Raw genomic sequence first — 21,649 nt, 5'->3', positions numbered from 1 at the left:
TAGGTTATAACAGGCCATCAGTAAAATGTAAGCTTTAACATCTGTTACAAGGAAGCTATACTTTTAAAACTCCACTTACTGACATTTGAACCTCATGTAAGCTTTACATGTCTGCATCATCAAATGGCATACACTGATTTAATATGGATACACTATATTTTGGATTGTGTGGTTTTCCTTTTAGAAGTTCTGGTATACTACCAGAATTACAAAACATTCTGGTGCAGCATATGCTATAAAGTCTCACAAAGTACTGCTTAAATACCTGTTTTCTGATGCTTTTTGATGAGGTTTTCTGATAAACCTTGAGAAATCAAAATCTGCTAACTTTACATTGTTAATTGTAATTAAGACATTTTCACATTTAGTATCCTGGTGTATTATATCAAGGTTGTGGAAATATTGTAAACCCAAATTTTTCCATACATAGGAAAAATAAATACTTTATAAAAATATTTTTTATAATTACTATTATTTGTTTTTATGTATTCTACGAGTATGTAAATTATGGAACACCTGCATAATATAAATATATATATATATATTTATGGTGTGCATGCACATGACATACATATTAACTTCATTGTTTCAAAATGACAGTACATTAAACACTAATAAATTTCAACATTTTACTTATTAAGTTTTTCCAAGTTCACATACATAAACATACCGGTACTAAATATCATTAGCTACCTAAACAATCACATATAACAATTTAGACTCCCTCTACTTTTCATATAACTTCTCACCAAATATACTGTCTACTGCCCAATACAAAATCTTACAGGTTTTACTAGCCTCACTCATATTTTCCTCCTCCTCTTCAATTGTAGTTTACTGCAGACCTTGTAGGGATTGTAATGGTAAAACTGTATTTGGTAAATTTCCTTTTATTTAAAAATAAATTAGAAGCTCACAAATATAGTAAAAACTAATATTCTGTAAACTTAGAATAAGACTGTTTTTGATAAAAGTAATTTTCACTCAAATCACACATCTGAGAGAAAAGTAGTTTTTTACTTTCTTCTACTTAGTAAAGGAAGTATTGTGATCACAAAAAATTTCTCTTTCCAGATTTCAATTTTGACCATTCCTGAATCCATTTGGACTAGTTTCAGCATGAAATCTGTACGTATGTATGTATGTATCTCACATAACTCCAAAACAATTAGGCGTAGGATGTTGAAATTTAAGATTTAGGATTGTTGTAACATCTAGTTGTACACCTCCCCTTTTGATTGTAATCAACTGAACCAAAAGTGTCAAAAAAAGCCCAAAATCCAAAAAAAATCTGAAGTTTGGACTTTTTCTTAACTGCAGTAATAAGCCCTCATTGAGTGCTTTTTAATGATACCATAAGTGGCACTTATTTTCATTGGTTCCAAAGTTATAGCCAAATATAGTTTTAATTAATTAAATATTTGGATCTTATGGGAAGGCACATCGGTTCGAATCAGACTTCATTTCCTTTTTTTTATTTTAAATATATTGTTTTAAAAACTTCTCATTATAAATAATTTTAATGATGAATAATAATTCAATAAAAAAAATGAAAACTAAAGTTTTTAATGAAATAAAATTTTGTGTACTTTTCATTTTAAAAAAATCTATAAATGTAATTTAATAGGCAAACAAGGAAGTCATGTGTTACCCACATCAGATTTTTTATCAATTAAGATATTAGATTATAATTAAAAATGAATACAATTTAAAATAACAAGCAGAATATTCATCATAAATTTCTGGTATTTTTAAAAATTTCCTTGTGTGTTCAAATAGCACCATAATAAATAAATACATTAATCTATTATTTAGATTCAAGGATATTACGACTGCATTTAAATTATTATGATGTTATTTTAATATAATACTATAGTATTCTATGTGATATAGAAAAACAAATAAATTGTCAAACAACACAGAAGAAAGTGTGGGTAGAACCAGTATAACTGAGATATGATTTTTGGTGAGGGAAAATAGTACTTATGTTGAGAAGAGGTAAGAAATATAATGTATGAATTGTTACGGGTTGTTTGTTTTGCGATCCTGTTCATTGGATAGGTATGTAGTATGTTTTTGTGTGCACTTGAAACACTTAGGATGTAGCAAAACTCATAGTTTATTTATATTTGTTTTGTTATATTTACATTACATTTGTTTATGTAATCTATACTGATACCCTAACAGAACAATAAAGGTAATTTATTCATTTTAAAGTTAATTTATTTATTTTTATTTTAGGGTATTTATTTTTACATCTGTGTGTAATTTATTACACATATGAAATAATCCAAAAATTATATAATATTTTTTTAAAAATTAACAGGAGGAAGTGTTATATGTAGCAATAACATGTTGTGAGTGTAAGGAAAAATATTACAATAGGCAAACTTAAATTAAATTATAAATATATTAAATTAAATTTAATATTTTAAGAGGCCTATAAATAATTTTAAAAAATGAAGTTACAGTACTTACAAAACATAATAAAAAAGAAATTAACCTTTAATATGGAAAACAAGGAAGTATAAATCAGTATGAAAATTTATCATCTGCATCAAACATTTTTAATATACAAAAAACAGTACCATAAAAGAATAAAACGAGAAATTTTTAAGATTAGTGATAAAAACAATCTTCACTCAAATTCCACATGATAGAAAAGTAGTTTCTTTATCAGTTAATACATTAAATTAGATTTAAAAAGGGATACAAATTAAAATAACATACATAGTGTTTGTAAAAAGACACAATTAATTTTACTTATTTTATCTAGTGTATGGTGTCCTAATTCAGTTTTAAAAATTATAATTTTAAAAAGTAATATTAATAGCAATATTAGTAAGTTTTTTTGTAAAAAAAATACAACAAATATAGGAATTTTTACAAAAAAAGTAAAAAAAATCAAAGATAAATCATGAAAATAAAATTCATATAAACTGACTTCCAAAAATGCATATTTAGTTTTTTTAATTTCAAGTGCAGTCTGTTAAAATTTTAAGATTTGAAAAAAATTATATTGTAAGTAAGGAAAGGGAACTATATTAATTAGGAAGGGAAACCAATCAGATTAAAACTATTTTAGTTACCTGAGTAATAAGATTAGGTACACATGGTACCTGGAATAAATAAAACAGTATGGTCTTTTCACGAATCTTAATTGTAATGTATTAGATGTAAATAAGAATGTGTGAATTATAAATTTTGAATTATAAATATAAATATTAATTTTAAATTATAAATATTGTCAAATGCGATGCACTTGAAAAATCTTAAAATTTTAATTGTATTATTGCATTAATGCGTTATTTAGTACTTGTAGTTTGTAGTAGTTATTTTCTAGAAAATAGATTTATTATTTTACGTTTTTTTTTTTACATTTATTTTCTTTATAGGCATATATACACAAATATATATATATATATATATATATATATATATATATAGTTGATAATTTTTATAAAATATATTATTTCACTTTTCAGATTGATTTTATTGATCTATAATTATATTATAAGTACATCAAACATACATGATGTACTTATAATAAACAAAATATATATATCTTAAGGATTAATCAACTATAAAATACTAATCATCATTAATAAAGGCTTTTAATATGATATTTTTTTTAATATGATTAATTAATTTACATTCTTTTAAGATTTGTTTTTTTAACTTTTTGCTATATGTAGAAAAAATGTTTTAAAAATTAAATATGCACTCAGTTTTAAATTATAGTTTGAAAATGGTTTTTGACTGTTTTCTATTAATGAATTTTGTTATTCAATTTTGTATTATCATTTAGCATTAATGATTTCTTTAAATTTGTAAATAAGAGTATATTAAGGTTGAATTATAACTATTAATTTTTACCTCATAAATATAAAATGTTTTGATTTTCATAGTATATGTTATAGAATGAGGTTTATCAAAATAAGGCGTCCTTTTCTCATACAGATGAGGATATTCTCAAGACAGATATTCTCCAAAGGAAATGAATATCCCTATCTGCCTTGGAAGAAATATGTTTTTTATAAATCTTCTTGCTGATCTTTCAGTGTCAGTTATTTTGAATGCTAGTGAGTATTTTTTATTTTAATGGTGAAAAATTTAGGTTTCTGGTTTTCAGATTTCAATGGAAATATCCATTTTGACTAGTTTTGGCGTGACATCTGTACGTATGTATCTCACATAACTCAAGAACGATTAGCCGTAGAATGCTGAAATTTTGGATTTAGAACTGTTGTAACATCTAGTTATGCATCTCCTCTTTTGATTGCAGTCAACTGAACCAAAAGTGTCCAAAAAAAGCAGTTTTTATTAACTGCAGTAATAAGCCCTCATTGAAAGCTTTTCAACAATATATCATAAGTGGTACTTATTTTCATTGGTTCCAGAGTCATAGCCCAATTAAAGTTTAATTAATGAAATATTTGGTTCTTACAAGGGGAAAGCACATCGACAAGAATCCGACTTAATTTCTTTTTTTTGTTTAATTTATATTGATTTATTTTCGTTTTAACTTTTTAATTTATATAGATTTATTAATAATCATTAACCTATGATTGTAAAAAAAAATCTATAATAAATAATAATTCATTGATAACAAAAAAATATCAAAAAAAAATAATGTATATGTAATTTAATAGGCATACAAGGGAGTCATAACAAAAAAATCTGATATGGTGTCCACATCAGATTTTTTTGTTATGTTATCAGTAGTTTTAGTACATTTGACTAACCAAACTGCAAAAGTATGGTTAGTCAAATACCAAATTTTTGCACAGGTGCCACACCTAATCTGATAGATTCATATACACTTATTCCTTATATTCTTTTATCGAACTCTGTAATTTGAATTCCTTGGTTCATTTTTTATTAATAGTTGGTTACTTTTCTTTTAATTATTATATTAATTGATTGGTTTAAACTATTTTATTAGAAAAATCCAGACAAGACATTTACTAAAATAATTGCATCTTTCAACAAAGTTCATCACCTTGGAGACATGTTTTTATTTGGATCAGAGATTACTTAGTTAAAGTAGATTATTTATTTACTTAGAAAAGAACAAGAAACATTTATGTCACATGTTTAATTAGTGTGTGATATATTTTTGTATTTATTTGTTAGGATGCTCTTTACATAAATAAATAATAAAATATAAAAGAAAAAACAATTGCTGCATTTTTTTTTGAAGGAAAAGCTTTTTTTTATTTTGAAGAGGTTTAACTTATGTAAACTATAGTTCTCTTTCAAATGAAGTTTTTTTATTTACTTCCTGAATAAGTAAATGTTTAATTTACAAAGGCTGCATAAAAGACCCCAAGAGATAAAAATGAATAATTTGAAATAATTTTTGTAGGACAATTTTTTATAATTATAAATTATTATATTTTTATAATTCAAACTGTAGCTTATAATTAGTAAAAGTGATTTTTTTTTCCATGAGCAAAAAATATCAGAAATAAATAATTTGTTGAAAATAAAATTGTGCATTTTATGAAAAATGGGTTCTGTCTTTCACTACAGTTACAAAAATATTGCTTCTTTTGATTTACTTAGTATCAGGGAAATTGAATTAAAAAATATCTCCATTAATTATTTCAGTTGTTTTACAAGCTGAATTGACTGGCACCTAAATTGAAAGAATTGTATAGAATCTAATTTTTTGTCTAATTTATTCAGAAATAAGATTTATACAAGTTTATTTCTGTTTAAATAATTTAAAATTTTATATTTAGCATTTATGTTAATTATGTTAGTATAGAACACATTCTTGAGAACAGTATTTTCTGTTAACAGGATTTACAATAACTTATTTCCCAAGAATTTGTGGAAAGTAAGGCTATCATAAATTAAATTATACAAAAGTACTGGTACAAGTACAAAAGCTGTTCAAAATTAGAGGGAGTTTGTTTGTTTACTAGATACTTTGTATCTGAAAGTTTCTGGAGTTGCTGATTATAAATCTGAAGTTAAAAAAGTTAAATTCAAATTGCGAACAAAGATTTTAAAATTACATAGATTATTTGAAGTGACACTGGGAGTTTCTGGGGTCACTGATTACGAATCTTAAGTCAAAAGAGTTTAATTCAAAAATTTCAAAACAGTGAAACCCAACCACCAAAGAACACTAGTATCCACAATCTAGTATTCAAATTTGTATAAAAGTATTTTTACTAGGATTTGAACCTTAGAACTCTAAAATTTAATTTTGAAGTCGACAGTTCTAAGGTTCAAATCCTAGTAAAGGTCAAATCCAATTAGATCGTGTTTACGGGTGTTATTTGGTGGTTGGGTTTCAATTAACCACACATCTCAATAATGGTCAGCTTGAGACTGTACAAGATTGCACTTCATTTACATTCAGACTTATCATACTCATTCATCCTCTGAAGTAATACCTTACAGTAGTTCGTAGGCTAAAGAGAAAAAGAGAAAAAAACATTCATCTGCCATTTAGTATTTCAAAAGCTTTTTCTTTTGAAACCCCATGTTAGAGTACATGCCTCAGTGTGTCACACCCTTCCCCCACACACCACAGTATTGTATTTTAACAGAGAATAAATAGGTATGCAAAGGTTGAAGTCAGTCAGACAACGGGAATTGGGTGAAAACTCAATTACAAGATTTAATCTACAAACATACATGCATATAAAGAAACAAATTTGTGAAGTTAAATAAATCATGTAGAACACAAACATTTTTCATTATAATATTACTTTTGTGTATATTTATTATACTTATAAAAAAGTGTTTATAATTTATAATGAACATAAGTTAAACGATTTATCATATACACTTGCAAAAAAAACGTGTAGGGCAGCTATGGGAAGCTGATTTCTTTCCTTAGTTTTAACGGATTATATTACAATTATACCAATTTGTGTATTATTAGTATGATATTTGATATACCTTATCAAATATATTATTGTATTATTGACATGGGTATTCTTATTCTACTTACTTTTCTCTTTCATTGCACCTTTGGCTTCTGGTTTGCGTTAAGCGGCTATTCACTGTTTGAACACTGGACACGATAGACGCTCTTCGTATTAATGTCAGTTTAGTACTGGCTTGCTGCATACAAACAGGTGGGGAGGGAGATCGAGTTCAGAGATAATGATGCTTATAGGATATTTGAGTTGCGGGGTCAACTTAAAATCATATTTAGCCCCGCAAAGACCACGATGATTCTGCTCAAGGATCGTTTGACTGTGACACGGCAAGCATGCTTTTCGATGTCTGGCCATCATAATGAGGGAGATCGAACAACATGGCTTTGAAGACAGTAAATGAGCGTTATAAAAATGTTCCCTTCCCCGATGTTAGAAATTTTTGGGTATGTCCAAATAGTATGTGACGCAGTTTCTTTCTGGACATAGTTATGCAAATATAATGATAATTTTTTAACTAAACTATTATTTAATAAACTTATAAAATAAATTATAATTATAATTAGATGATCTATATCAAAATTAAATCAGTTACTAATTCCTAACTGACAAACTATAATCACTAAAAATTAGGTATTGGCATGTCAATAGCTAATTTTTAGGTATACAGTACCTTGAAATCAGTCTATTTTGAGCAGAGATTTTGCTTTTATTTACTTCATTTATTTCAGCCTTACTTTTAATGTTTGTGTTATCTGCTGCTTTTTCTGTTAATTGTATCTTGTCAAGTCATTTGTAGGACTAAAGAGAAAGACTCTTTCAGTCCCAAGTACTTAAAGCCCAACATTAATCATATTTAAAGACTTCTACTTTAAAATCTGATTCATTTAAGCATCTCAACCATCATTACCATGTCATTAGGAGATTGTAGCATGTATTTTTTAATTATAATAAAGCTGACACTCTGAAAACCTAAGAAAAGTAGTTCTCAGAAAACTCAGAGAAAAGTAGGCCTCACAAATGTGAAAGTTATTTGACTTCTGGCTACAAATTCATGTAGCCAAATTCAAATTCATTGGCTACAAATTCATCTACAGTTCTTTTAAATTAACAGGCAGGATTTCTAAAACTACTTTTAATGTATACACATGCATTTTAACCATGAAATTGTCAGCGAGAGGAGCATTCTATAAGTCTACTACCTCTCTGGCCTTTCTTTTTCCTGTTTAGCCTCCGGTAACTACCGTTTAGATAATTCTTCAGAGGATGAATGAGAATGATATGTATGAGTGTAGTCTTGAACATTCTCAGTTCGACCATTCCTAAGATGTGTGGTTAATTGAAACCAAACCACCAAAGAACCAAAGTATTCAAATCCGTGTAAAAATAACTGGCTTTACTAGGACTTGAACGCTGGAACTCTCGACTTCCAAATCAACTGATTTGAGAAGACGCGTTCACCAATAGACCAACCCGGTGGGTAGACCTCTCTGGCCCAGATTAATTTTTACTTACTCTTAATTCAAGAGAATTTCTTAAATATGTATAAATTTTTAATTATCTCTTAATTTTCTAAAATAAAATCTACTAGTTGTAATGAGACATTCAACAAAATGAAGTAAATTAATCATGTAAATATTAAACATTAACATAAAGATAATTATGAAAATTCACAAAGTTAATAATATAGTTATATCTGTTAATATCTAAAATAATTTTAGTTAATAAAATAAAATGCTTATAAAATAAAAACAGAAAAATGTTAAAGTTAATATTAGTAAAATAAGACATAAATGAAATTAAAAACACAAAAAAAAATAGTATCTTGAGCTTGCAGAGGCATAGTGTTCTGCTAAACATTGTACGGCCTGAATTTTGATAAATTTAACACAAAATTAAATTTAAATTGTACATTGTATGGCCTGAATTTTATAAATTTAACTAAAAAATGAGTGCTTAGCATTTTTAGATATGAAAAACTGTCTAAAAGAAAAGGTAGATATGGGTTTTTTAAAGGTTAATTACTTTGTATTCATTTTCATCTAACGCATAAATACTGCATTATTTCAACTAAAATGTTTTCCATATTTTAAAGTTTATCTAATTCTGTCAAGCTCTGACACCCACTCCCAGCATGGCTTGAAATCAGAAATGCATGCTCTGGAGTTACTTTCATGTCTGATTTGTAGTAGAAAAAAAGTTATTTTCTGTTCCGTCCACTGTACAATTTTGTTAACATATTTATTGCAACGTAAAGTTTTCTATTAATTAATGAAACATGAAATTTTGTTATCTCCTCTGAAAAACTGCTTAATGCCAATGTAGTATAGCCAATTTAAAAGCAGTCTCTGTCATCATTACCATGTCATTATAGCATGTCTTTTTAATATTATAACAATGGTGATCCACTGAGAAAACCTAAGAAAAAATCTAAGAAAGGTAGCCGGGCCTCACAAACATCAATATAACCTAACATTTGCTAAAAATTCATATTCTGTTTCTTTTACATTAACAAGCAGCATTTATGAATGCTGCATTAAATGTGCAATAAACAAATGCATTATTTGTTTAACATCTGCATATATAATTAAATACCCACAACAGTCTTTTGTCATGAGCAGTACTTACTTTATTTTTACGTCTGAAAACAATGGTTCTAGATCATATTGCATTAAAATTTATCACCATTTTCTGTTTTATATGCATATTTTTGAGCTGCTTCTGATGCTCTTTTTTTCATTTGTTTATCTCCATCTGACTTAATAGTCTGAACAAATTGTAATTTTATTATAAGTATCTTTACTGTGGTACATAAATCATAAGTTCTTTAAATGTTGCACCTTAATTGTAAAGTAAATTTCATGTACGTTTTAAATTAAATGCCAAAATCAATTTTGTTACAGGAACCTGACACAGAAATCTGTAGCTACAATAGCTACTAATTACTATTTCTTTCAGTGTGCTGAACATTGAAAAAAATTCACATTGTCATAAATCTCCTTCATTTGTGCTGCATAAGCAACAAGAACTAATGGAGTTTCTTTCCATTGTAAGGAGAAAGGTTTTCAAACTAACTTAACAGTAATCTACAGACAATCTCCGTTCCATAGGATTGTAATGCTGCCCTAATAAATCTTATAAATAGTCTACATCATTGCAGTACTATATTATATTATTTTTTAAGAAGAAATTCTTGCTGCCTTAAATGGAAAAATCATACTTTAGTGCCACTTTTGAGGAGAGTAGGTTCCAGCCTTTTAATGATGCAGATAGATAGACTGACTGCATTTTAAACAAATTAAGATCATGATCCTCCACTTTAAGCTCCATTTATTTTGTGAGATTCACTGGCCTCACCTGGGAAAACTGGATTCACTTCTTCATTACTTTCTAAATTAGCATTGCCTTCTTCATTGTCAACATTTCTTCTAAACTCCATGTTTCTGGTGGAACTGGAGCAGATAAATCTTCATTGTGTTGAATAGATGTTATGGCTGAGGAAGATTAGAATATGCAATAAATTGCTCGAATTTGTGATCTCTTTGATTTTTATGATTCAGAAAATAATATGTTGAGTAATCCTTAGGCATTCTCCATAATGTAGGAACAAAAGGGGACAAATGTTGCCCCTTCCTACATAGCCACCCTAGTTATACAAGAATTACTGCAATTGTGAGAGGGCCAAGACTTATCCTGATCTTTTTTACACCCAAAAGAGTTCATATGATTTTTTAACCAAAGGAGTAATATTTCTTTGAGATTATAAGTTAATTCACCGACCACATAATAAAAATTGTTAGGATGATTTATACAAGTACGAGGTATTCTTACATAAATTACAATACACAAAAAACCAATATGTAAAAAAAAAAATACAATTTCTATCAATAAAGATCAATAAAGATAAGAATAGAACAAAAGATCTAACTCGCTATGGTATTCCCATGAATGAAGCTGATTCTCTGCTCTGAGCTATTCTTAGCAAAAACAGTGATTTAAATGATATTTCCATGACATCACTTATGATATTAATAAAGGATGTTAATCACATCATATTACTGTAGTAAATTTATTTATACTAACAGGTATGAGTTATATTAAACAGTACCGATCTATTATACATTGAAATATTTATATTTCAGTGTGAATATTAGTCACACTGGTCACTTACTGTGGTCTTTTCACTTATTCACTGATCAATTATTCCACCTGAGTAACAATTTAGTTTATTTATAAATACTTTAAGACATTCATATTTCATTATTAACAAAAACATGACACAAAAATTTTTATAAGTGTTTATTCTTAAGAGAAAATCATTTTAACAATTTTCATTTTTTATGAGTAATAAACAATATGTCATAATAGAAACAAAAATGAAGCATTTATGACAAATTTTGTGGTGATACTTACATTCAGCATTTAAAATTACATTAGAATAACCCAAAATTATCTGTGTTACAAACAATCAGAAATGATATAAAATCACTTCTAACTAAATTTGCTGACGATGTCAAACTACAGATGTATGGTATTGTATAGCGATTCTTTTGCGTTACACAGAGTCTCAGCTCTGCAATCAAATTTCTGTTTTACATCAAGTTTGTAATTTTGGTGAGCCTGAACTTCATTATATACTGAGATTCCCTGCATTTGATGGAAGGTAACTTTAATCTGATACAGTTTTTTTCAGTATATTTTTGTAAGGAATGACTTGAATTCCTTTCAAAAAGATTTGTGTCTTAAATTACAGAATAATAATTTTCATTTCTGGGTCCATAAATAATGTCTAAATTATTCAAATATTCTATTGATAGATATTATACAAGCTTTCAGTCAGTATATTTTTTAATAATATGTTGTTTTATAGTAGACCAATGAAAAAAATGTTAGGTCCTGAAAAAGTAACAATGTATCTTTATTTTTCAAGAATGAATAGAAATATCTCTCATTTAATGTTGCCTATTTGTTATTTTCCAATTATAATTAGAACAGCTATATTAGAGGAAAGTCTAGTGATCACTTCAAAATTGGGGTATAGATTATTTTTGCAAATCTTTTTTTCCAAAAAAAGGAAACACACATATGTAAGTTTTAATTTTAAAAAAAATTGTATGTTTGCATATACCTTGTCAGAATTAATATAACCAGTTTTCTTCCAATTTTATTCAAATATTTTTATACATGGGTCATTGATCATAATTTTTTCAAAATTTTTTAAGGGGATATTGCAAAAAATCCCATTTTCTATTTTCTTCCGTGGCATTTTAAAGAAAACTTTATTTTAAAAAAAACTGTTACAATGCATATATAAATAACAAAAAAAACTTTTTCAAAAATCAAACTAACTCTTAAAACTGAAATATATATATATATATATATATATATATATATATATATATATATAGAATGAATAGAAATATCTCTCATTTAATGTTGCCTATTTGTTATTTTCCAATTATAATTAGAACAACATATATATATATGTTTTTGATTTTTTAACTCCAGAATAAATATTTTACAAAATTTTTTTGAAGGTTTACATTTCCCATATAAAGCTAATAATGTCTCCAATTCTAAAAAAATATAAATCCCAGAATGCAGAAAACTCTTTCTGAAAATTTTATTTTTTTATTTTAGTCTTTATTGATGGTGGTGTTAGATTTAGAGAAAATTTTATTTAAGCAAATTTGTTAAGATTACTCTGTATATGAATATTTTAAGAAAATGTTTCTTAAAATTTATTTCTTACCTCTGAAAAATATATGTTGTTTTTTTTTTTTTTTTTTTTTTTATTAATAACTTTATTTAAATAATAATTAAATTACTTGTGTGTGTTTTATTTTTATTTTAAACATAAATTTTATATTTTATATTTAACTTTTTGTCTTATTATTATTATTAAGAACATTCAAAATTTACTTACCCAAAAAATAAAATTTTAAACATATTTGTACACTTTTATTATTATTCTATAAAATTATTAAATTATTTTATTATAAAAATTAAAGTCTGAGCCTTAATGTTTTTAATTTAAAAAACTGTACAACATATTGAATGGCGTAGCCAGTATGGTATGGAAGATTTGAGCAATATTTTTTGTTGAGAAAGAACTTTCCTTGATAATAAGAACAAACTGGATGAAAATAATTGAAACGTTTTTTAATAATTTGAAAATAATTGATCTTCAAACTCAATAGAATCTTTTCTGTTAGTAGAAAAATTCTCTATCTAAAAATACAAGCAGCTTTAGAATTATTTACTACAAAGTTTAATAATTTGCATATCGGCAAAAGTTAATAATTTACCTTTATTTTATTTTTAATTTCATTAATCTTAATTTTTTTTTATTTTTATGATTTATTTAGGATTCATGATTTACTTAGGTTAACATTTTTGGCGTGTTCCACTGCACTAAGCTGTGTATCTTTTTTTATTAAATTTCTTATTTGCCAGCTTATTTTTTATTTACTCACTACAATTTATTAGAGAAATTTATCCATTAACACTAAGGAAAGATTGATAGGTTTTAAAAATAGAAAATATAAGTTTGAATGTCAAAAACATCTAATAAACTGGAACATAAACTTAAACATATGCAACAATTACAATGCATTTAATGATGAAATGATAAATTGTAAATTTCTAGATGTAATCATTGAAAAATAACAGCATATAGATAAAATATGTTGATGAGCCAAATAGTTTCTTATACTTTTATATATCCAATAAAGATTATTGTTAACTAGTTAGAAAAAAATAAAATAATTTATCATGGTATCATTCTGTCACATCACATGTACAACAGTTTATAGGGTTCTTAACTATTAATTTACTATTTGTGTATCAGAGTATCTCAGATGGTTATAACCTTTTGTATGGGAAACAAGGGGTTGAGAAATCAGTTATGTTTTAATAAAAAAGCTGCATTAAATATCTGCAGCCATCTGTAATATCATAATCGGTTTATAATTTTAAAATTAATAAGATAAATATTAGATATATGCTAAGTATGAAATAAATCATGGAGGGGAGTAGATATTTTGGGTTAAGTTTTCTGGCATTTTCTTATTAGAATATTAATTAAATTTTTATATGTTTAAAATTTTTAACCTTAATTAAGAAAAAAAATCTCTAAAAACATAACCTTTACATAACAATTCGGTCATATAAAAGACAACTAACAGAAAAGCTACCAAAAAGTACTAAATATTGTAAAAACATTGCATACATTTAAAAGTATTTTCAATAGAATTTTAATTCATGTGTGCCTTAATTCTTTTCATTTTAGATATTTTTATGTACTGCCAATACATTATTTTGGTAAAAGTGTAAGTTTTGCATGATGTAGTAGGTTCAGTTCCTATTTTTGTATGCTTTTGTGAACTCTGTGTAATTTATTAAAAAAAAAAATCAATTGTTTTATATAACATGAATTTCAGAGATTATAATTTATTTTTAACTACCAAGGATTAAAAAATTAAAATTTGATAAAGAATAGTATTAAATGAAACTTCATTGCGTTTGTATGATGATTGTAATATGATTGCGTTTGTAATATGATTCCTCAAGAAATATTAGATATTACTTTTCTCTTTTATCCTTATATCTTGATTCCTTCTTAAATTTCCTAAAATCAAACTAAATCATAGCATCAGTCAGAATCATGAGTAGAAGAATTAATCACTTTTATTATAAGTAAGGGATTTCATTCTGGAACTCTGTATAAAATAACTTTTAACAATTTTTGTATGGTAATAAATTAACCATTAATTTATACATCAGCTGTTTTGTAATCTGTTGTATCTGGTGTCAATTCAGTTAAAATAATTTATTTTAACTGATTGAAGGCTTTCAATCCTTTTAAAATTAAAGTAATATTGTACAGATAAATTTTCAGTTTAAAGAGTTCGATTTATATTATAATTATAATTATGATTTTTCGTCAATTTATGATAATATGAAGGCTACTTCAAGTTATACAAGGTATCAATAAATGAAAATAAATAGTTGAGTTAATGTGATCTCTTACTATTGTATAAATATACAAATGTTAGTCTACCTGTAATAATATTAAGAAATTACCGAACTACCCTGAAAAATTTATTCACAGATTTTTGTTTTGAAACTGTGAGGAAGGAAAAGAATTGTACCAAATTGAAATGGTTAAAAGAGAAAGACAAAAGATGGGAAAAGAATGAAAGAATATTGGGAGAAAAGAAAAATAAACCAGAAGAAATGATATTTACATAGTCCATAATTGGCCTAACTACAAAAAATAATTTAATTTTTTCTTATAAGAAAATAATCATGATCAATCTTGATTTTAAGGACTAGTTACATCATCACAATTTTTAAATCCACTGATCAATAAAGTTAGAATTGAAAAATGTTTCCTTCTAGCCCACTTGTTAAAAAAAGGTTAATACTTTGACATATTTTGAAAATTGTCTTTCAAAATATGTTCCCCTTCAGGAGGAAGCAAATACTTAATGGTGTAAAAGAGCTTTGGTTTGAACCTGAAGCACCCATTAAACAGAAAAAAAAATGTTAGATATTAAAAGTATAAAAAAAGTCTGATTTAAAGAACCAACATAATTTTAAGCAGTGTCATTAATTTTGGCTTCTTTTCACCTCAAAGAATCCAGAAACAATAAGTACAAAACATAAACAAGTCAATTTTTTTCCACAAAATTAACAGTAATTAAAATATTACAATATTTGAATCTTAATTGTTAGTAATATTTATAACTAAATTTACTTACTAAACTTTCGATAATGTTTAAAGTCATTCTCGATATTTTAAATAATCGTAAACCAGAAAAAAGTTACAAATCAAAACACTGACTAAAATAGGAATAAAGATTTAATGTGTTGGTAGACAGTAAAATTAAGAAACAAGTCGGTTATAAATAATAAAGTTCCTAGTATTTTAACAGCCAGCGAGATAATGGTGTAAACTGCATTTCGAGATAAATATAAAACCAACAGCAGCGCCTTTATACGTCACTGTTCACTAAACTGTAAATAACATAATAAAACCGAAAGGAGAATATAAAAACATATTTACATTAAAATTCATAAAGTTTTATTCAGCAGATATAATTGACTCCTTGATAATCCAAAGGTTAAGCAATGTTAATAGATTCTTTTTTAGAGGCCTAGTATTTTATGTTTTATCAATTCAAGGTTACTAAAATCATAACAACATTCGTAACAAATTTTTATAAGTCAAAAACACTGTGACTGTTATAATAATTAGTTTATAAACTATTACTCCTACCATCATTAAGTAAAGGTTACAAATATTTAAAATTTCTGAAAATCAGCTGACTATATTATTTAGTCAGTTACAAAGCGATGAAGTTTATTTGTGTAATATTTTAAACCTCTATAATGCTGCCAAAGACTGATTTCCGACCCGTTTTTTAAATATTTTATTCCAATATTGCTTCATATTTATTTAATAGAGTAACTTTTATTTATAATAAAACTTCACGTCTATAAGAAAATTAATAAATATTTTGAGAATTTTTTTTTAATTGTTAAAATGAATTGAAATATGAATCAATTTTAATATAATTTTAAATTAACAGCTTATTCAGAAAGATAAATGCAAAACGTCATTGTTGTCAAGGATAAGCGTTAATGGTTAATAAAAGTTTTATTTTATAATATTTCAAAAACTCTATTCTGTTTTGAGATTATTTGTGTTTATGTTAATCTTTTACTGACTTGAAAAAGGTATTAACAATGAAAAGAAAATTTAACAACTTTATCCACTTTATGAAAGTGGATTTAACTGTTTATTGAAGTTTATTAAATAAATATGAATAAGCCAATAACAAAATTCCGATTAGCCTTTAAGAAAAAAAGGCAAGTTAATAAAAAAGAAAGAAAACGTACATTTTGATAAAAATACAAAAATAAGGTTGTTATATAACTGTCACCGATTGTGATTCTACGGAGTTTTAGTAGAATTTGGGATTATGTATGTTTTTATTTGACTTTAAATTTTCTTAACTTAATTTTAATTTTATTTTTATTTTTACCCCAAATTTTCGTAATTTAATTTCCTTAACAAAATTTTATTAACTAATTTTCAGGAATACAAACACTATGTCAGATCGACATCAGAAGTTCTCCCCGGGACTTTCATAACCCATTCTACTCGTAAAAATAATGGAAAAAGTTCATATAAAGATATATCATAAAATACTTCATTTAGGAGTTACGACTAGGAAAACATTTCGCTCGGATTTAATAATTCCACTACGGTGAAATTAGGTTGTACTGAAATTTTTAGGACGTTAATTAAGGAGCAGAATTAATGATTTCTTATGGTGTTTGACTTGAAGAATAAAATACAATAGATCCTAGAACCGTATCTGCAGTAGTTTTCGAGAAATCTAGAGTGAAACCAATAAATTGTCATAAAAAACCCTGTTTTTTATGTTTGACGAACAATAACTTTGTTAAATGGGTAATAAGCACATAAAACTTTTAAATAAAACTTGTATTCTGAACACAATAATGTAAGATATGAGAAAAATACCTTGAATGAACTGAATAGAAAATATTGATTATTGATAAAGCAAAAGAATTAGAAGAAAGATTAATAAATAAGAGTTAAATAAATTTATGGCTTTAAAAATTCTCTAGAAAAGACTTTTTTAAATCTCTACTTTTTGAAGTCAAGACCAAATTAAATGGTTTGTTGTTTGTTTGTTTTAAATGTAGCGCCGGATTGTAAAAGTAGAAATTTAAGAAAAAATTAATTTTTTTTTTGTAGTATATTTTATAAAGTTAATTCAGTTTCATTATTATTTTTTAGATGATTTAAAATTTCTTAATTTTATTTGACTTTTAAATTTGAGTAAGTTTGTAAAAATGATTCGTATGAACGAAAGTCACTCAAAAATTACGCAAAAGGAAGATATCTGCTTCTTGAAACAAATAGCAAAAAAACGGTACAATCATCGCGTAAAATCTTAGAACAAACGTAAGCTAAGGCTGCCTAGAATGCGGAAACATTTTATTTTCCTAAGTTTTCAAACTATTTTTCTTCAGCTTTCGGTTGAAAAATATTTTTAATTTAATAATGATAATGTCTATGTTAACTGTACATAATAATGATAAAATACTAAGCAATGATGACAAAAATAAAGTAAAATATCTTCAAATCATCTATAAAAACAACGTAATTTTTAATTTAAACAATCTTTCATTTTAAATATAAGTATATACTCGTAAAAAAATTTCATTGGAATCTCGTCTATTAAATATAAAAAAAAATCCTCATAATTTGTCTTGATTAAGAGTAAAATATTTAAACATACGTAACAAAAAGACACTAGTTTAATTGAGAAAATTTTCCTTTTACTGAAGTCTGTTAGATCAGATTATATGCAGCAGATAAATATAAAAACATATTGTTTAATCATTTACTAAAAAAAAAATAATTTTGTATGCATTTGTCCAGCGTATTATTTTCGTCTTTATTTATAAGTGGCACAGGCTAAATAAGAATTTGAAAATAAAAATATTTGCATTTGAAAGAAGTTTAGAAATATTATTTAGAAAAAACACTTATTATAGAACAACCTTATTAATCTTATTTTGAAAAAAAAAAACAGTATTTACTGGGTTTGCTTAAATTCCCTACAATCATTTAAATCTAAAGGATACCGCCATAAAAATTTACGTGGTTTACATCTTTTGAAATTTTATCATAAATATCTCATCTTTAGGTGTTTTGACGAGATTTAATCACTTAATGAATAATCCCTCTATCAATCATGAGACCTTGCTCTTGGTGAGGGGGCTTGAGTGCTCAGTGATACAGAGTAGCCGGACCGAAAGTGCATCCATATCAGAGAGGTATCTGTTGAGAGCCAGACTAAGGAATGATTCCTGAAAGAGGGCAGTAGCACTTTAAATAGTTGTTAAGGGTGTAGGTCAGGACGAATTAAACGGCCATATCAACATCACTCAGTCCTCTGAGAACTACGCAGCTGAAAGCAATGGAAAAACTACAGCTGCTTTTTTTCCAAGAAAATGTATATCTCTGCATTTTCATACAGCAATGAGGGAGGCTCTTTCCTTGGTAAAATATTCCGGAGATAAACTAGTCCCCCGTCAGAATCTTCGGGTGGGAACTACTAAGGAAGCGTAACCAGAAAATTAAAAAAATAACATTCTACGAGTCGGAGCGTGGATTGTTAGAAGTCTAAAAAATGTTGGTGGGTTAGAAAATTTAAAGAGGGAAATTGATAGGATAAATGTAGATGTGGTAGGAATTAGCGAGATTTGGTAGGAAGATGAAAACGACTTTTGGTCGGGTGATTTTGAATAATTAACTCAGCTTCAAATAATAGGCAGGTAGGAGTAGGTTTCATAATGAACAAGAAGATAGATGAGAGAGTAGAATCATTGTAATAGGGATAAAATCGAAACCTAAACCGACAATGATTGTGAACGTTTATATGCCTACTAGCGCCCATGATGATGATGAGGTAGAGTGTGTATACGAAGAAATTGACGAAGCAGTTAAACACATAAAAGGAGCTGAAAAATTTAATAATAGTTGAAGATTGGAATGCAAGCATTAGAAAATTCACGGAAGGAAATATAGTGCGTGATTACGGGCTGGGCAAAAGGAATGAAAGAGGGAACCAACTTATAGAGTTTTGCACGAAGTTTATTTTAGTAATTGCCAACATTCAGTTTAAAAATCATAATAGAAGAATATATACATGGAAAAAGCCAGGCGATACTTCAAGGTATCAGATAGAATATATCATGGTTAAGCAAAGATTTAGAAATCAACTCGTCGACTCCTAAACTTACCCTGGAGCAGATATTGACAGCGACCATAATTTAGTGATAATGAAATGTAGATTGGGTTTTAAAAATCTGAAGAAAAGGTGTCAGATGAATCAGTGGAATTTAGAGAAGCTTGATGAAGAAGAGGTAAAGAAGATTTTTCAGGACATCGCAAGAGGTTTGAGTAAAAAAGATAAAGTAGAAAATGTAGAAGAAGAATGGGAGAATGTTAAAAAGGAAATTCATAAATCAGCAGAAGCGAACTTAGACGGAACAAACAGAACTGGTAGAAAACCTTGGGTTTCAGACGATATATTGCAGCTGATGAATGAAAGTAGAAAATATAAGAATGCTAGTGATGAAAAAAGTAAAAGGAACTATAGACAATTAAGAAATACTATAAACAGGAAGTGCAAACTAGATGTGAAATATCACTAAATATCTAAATATCACTAAATGTGAAGAATACAGAGCAATTAGTTATTAGCCATGCATCAAAAATCTTAACTAGAATTCTGTACAGAAGGATTAAGAAGAGAGTGGAAGAAGTGTTAGGCGAAGAACAATTTGGTTTCAGAAAAAGTATAGGGACAAGGGAAGCAATTTTAGGCCTCAGATTAATAGTAGAAGGAAAATTAATAAAAACCAAACCAACATACTTGGCATTTATAGACCTAGAAAAGGAATTCGATAACGTAGACTGGAATAAAATATTCAGCATTTAAAAAAAATTAGGGTTCTAATACAGAAATAGAAAAACAATTGCTAATATTTACAGGAACCAAACAGCAACATTAATAATTGAACATACGAAAGAAGCCGTAATAAAAAAGGGAGTCCATCAAGGATGTTCCCTATCCCCTTTACTTTTTAATCTTTACATAGAACTTGCAGTTAATGATGTTAAAGAACAATTTAGATCCGAAGTAACAGTACAAGGTGAAAAGATAAAGATGCTACGATTTTTTGATGAATTCTAGCTAAGCGTAAAAAGGATTTAGAAGAAACAATGAATGGCATGGATGAAGTCCTACGCAAGAACTGCTGCATGAAAATAAACAAGAACAAAACGAAAGTAATGAAATGTAGTAGAAATAATGAAGATGGACCACTGAATGTGGAAATAGGAAGAGAAAAGATTATGGAGGTAGAAGAATTTTGTTATTTGAGAAGTAGAATTACTAAAGATGGACGAAGCATATAAAGTGCCGAATAGCACAGGCAAAATGACCTTTCAGTTAGAAATATAATTTGCTTACATCAAAAATTAATTTAAATGTCAGGAAAAGATTTTTGAAAGTATATGTTTGGAGCGTCGCTTTATATGAAAGTGAAACTTGGACGATCGGAGTACCTGAGAAGAAAAGATTAGAAGCTTTTGAAATGTGTCGCTATAGGAGAATGTTAAAAATCAGATAGGTGGATAAAATGACAAATGAAGAAGTGTTGTGGCAAATCGATGAAGAAAGAAGCATTTGGAAAAATATAGTGAAAAGAAGAGACAGTCTTATAGGCCACTTTTTAAGCATCCTGGAATAGTCGCTCTAACATTGGAGGGTCAGGTAGAAGGAAAAAATTGTGTAGGCAGGCAACGTTTGGAATATGTAAAACAAATAGTTAGGGATGTAGGATGTAGGGGATATACATAGGATATAAATGAAACGACTGGCACAAGATAGGGAATCTTGGGGAGCTGCATCAAACTAGTCAAATGACTGAAGACAAAAAAAAGAAAATAAAATCACTTAATAAAGAATAGACAGTGATGAAGATTGTACTCTACTTCATCATATTCTTAGTTATATAGTTTAGAATAACCTGTAATTTCTCTGTAGCTTTTTCTTACACTTTAAACATTATGCTTTTATTCACAAAAAAAAAGGTTATAAGGTTATATATAAAATTTTCAAAAATGTTGCAGG

The 21,649-nt window shown here is 27.0% G+C and overlaps 1 protein-coding gene across 1 annotated transcript in view; it reads right to left on the bottom strand.

Annotated features, from left to right (window-relative positions):
- Nucleotides 1-15,939, bottom strand: part of LOC142332719 (gamma-glutamyl hydrolase A-like) — a 28,818-nt gene extending 12,879 nt beyond the window's left edge. The window contains exon 1 of the mRNA XM_075379311.1: nucleotides 15,668-15,939. Coding sequence (XP_075235426.1) covers nucleotides 15,668-15,694 — 27 coding nt within the window. The 5' untranslated portion in view covers nucleotides 15,695-15,939. The remainder of the gene's footprint in view (nucleotides 1-15,667) is intronic.
- Between the last annotated feature and the right edge of the window lie 5,710 nt (nucleotides 15,940-21,649).

The sequence above is a fragment of the Lycorma delicatula genome, chromosome 1, assembly GCF_047948215.1.
Source record: "Lycorma delicatula isolate Av1 chromosome 1, ASM4794821v1, whole genome shotgun sequence".
NCBI lineage: Eukaryota > Metazoa > Arthropoda > Insecta > Hemiptera > Fulgoridae > Lycorma > Lycorma delicatula.
This window is presented reverse-complemented; position numbering and strand designations above follow the sequence as displayed.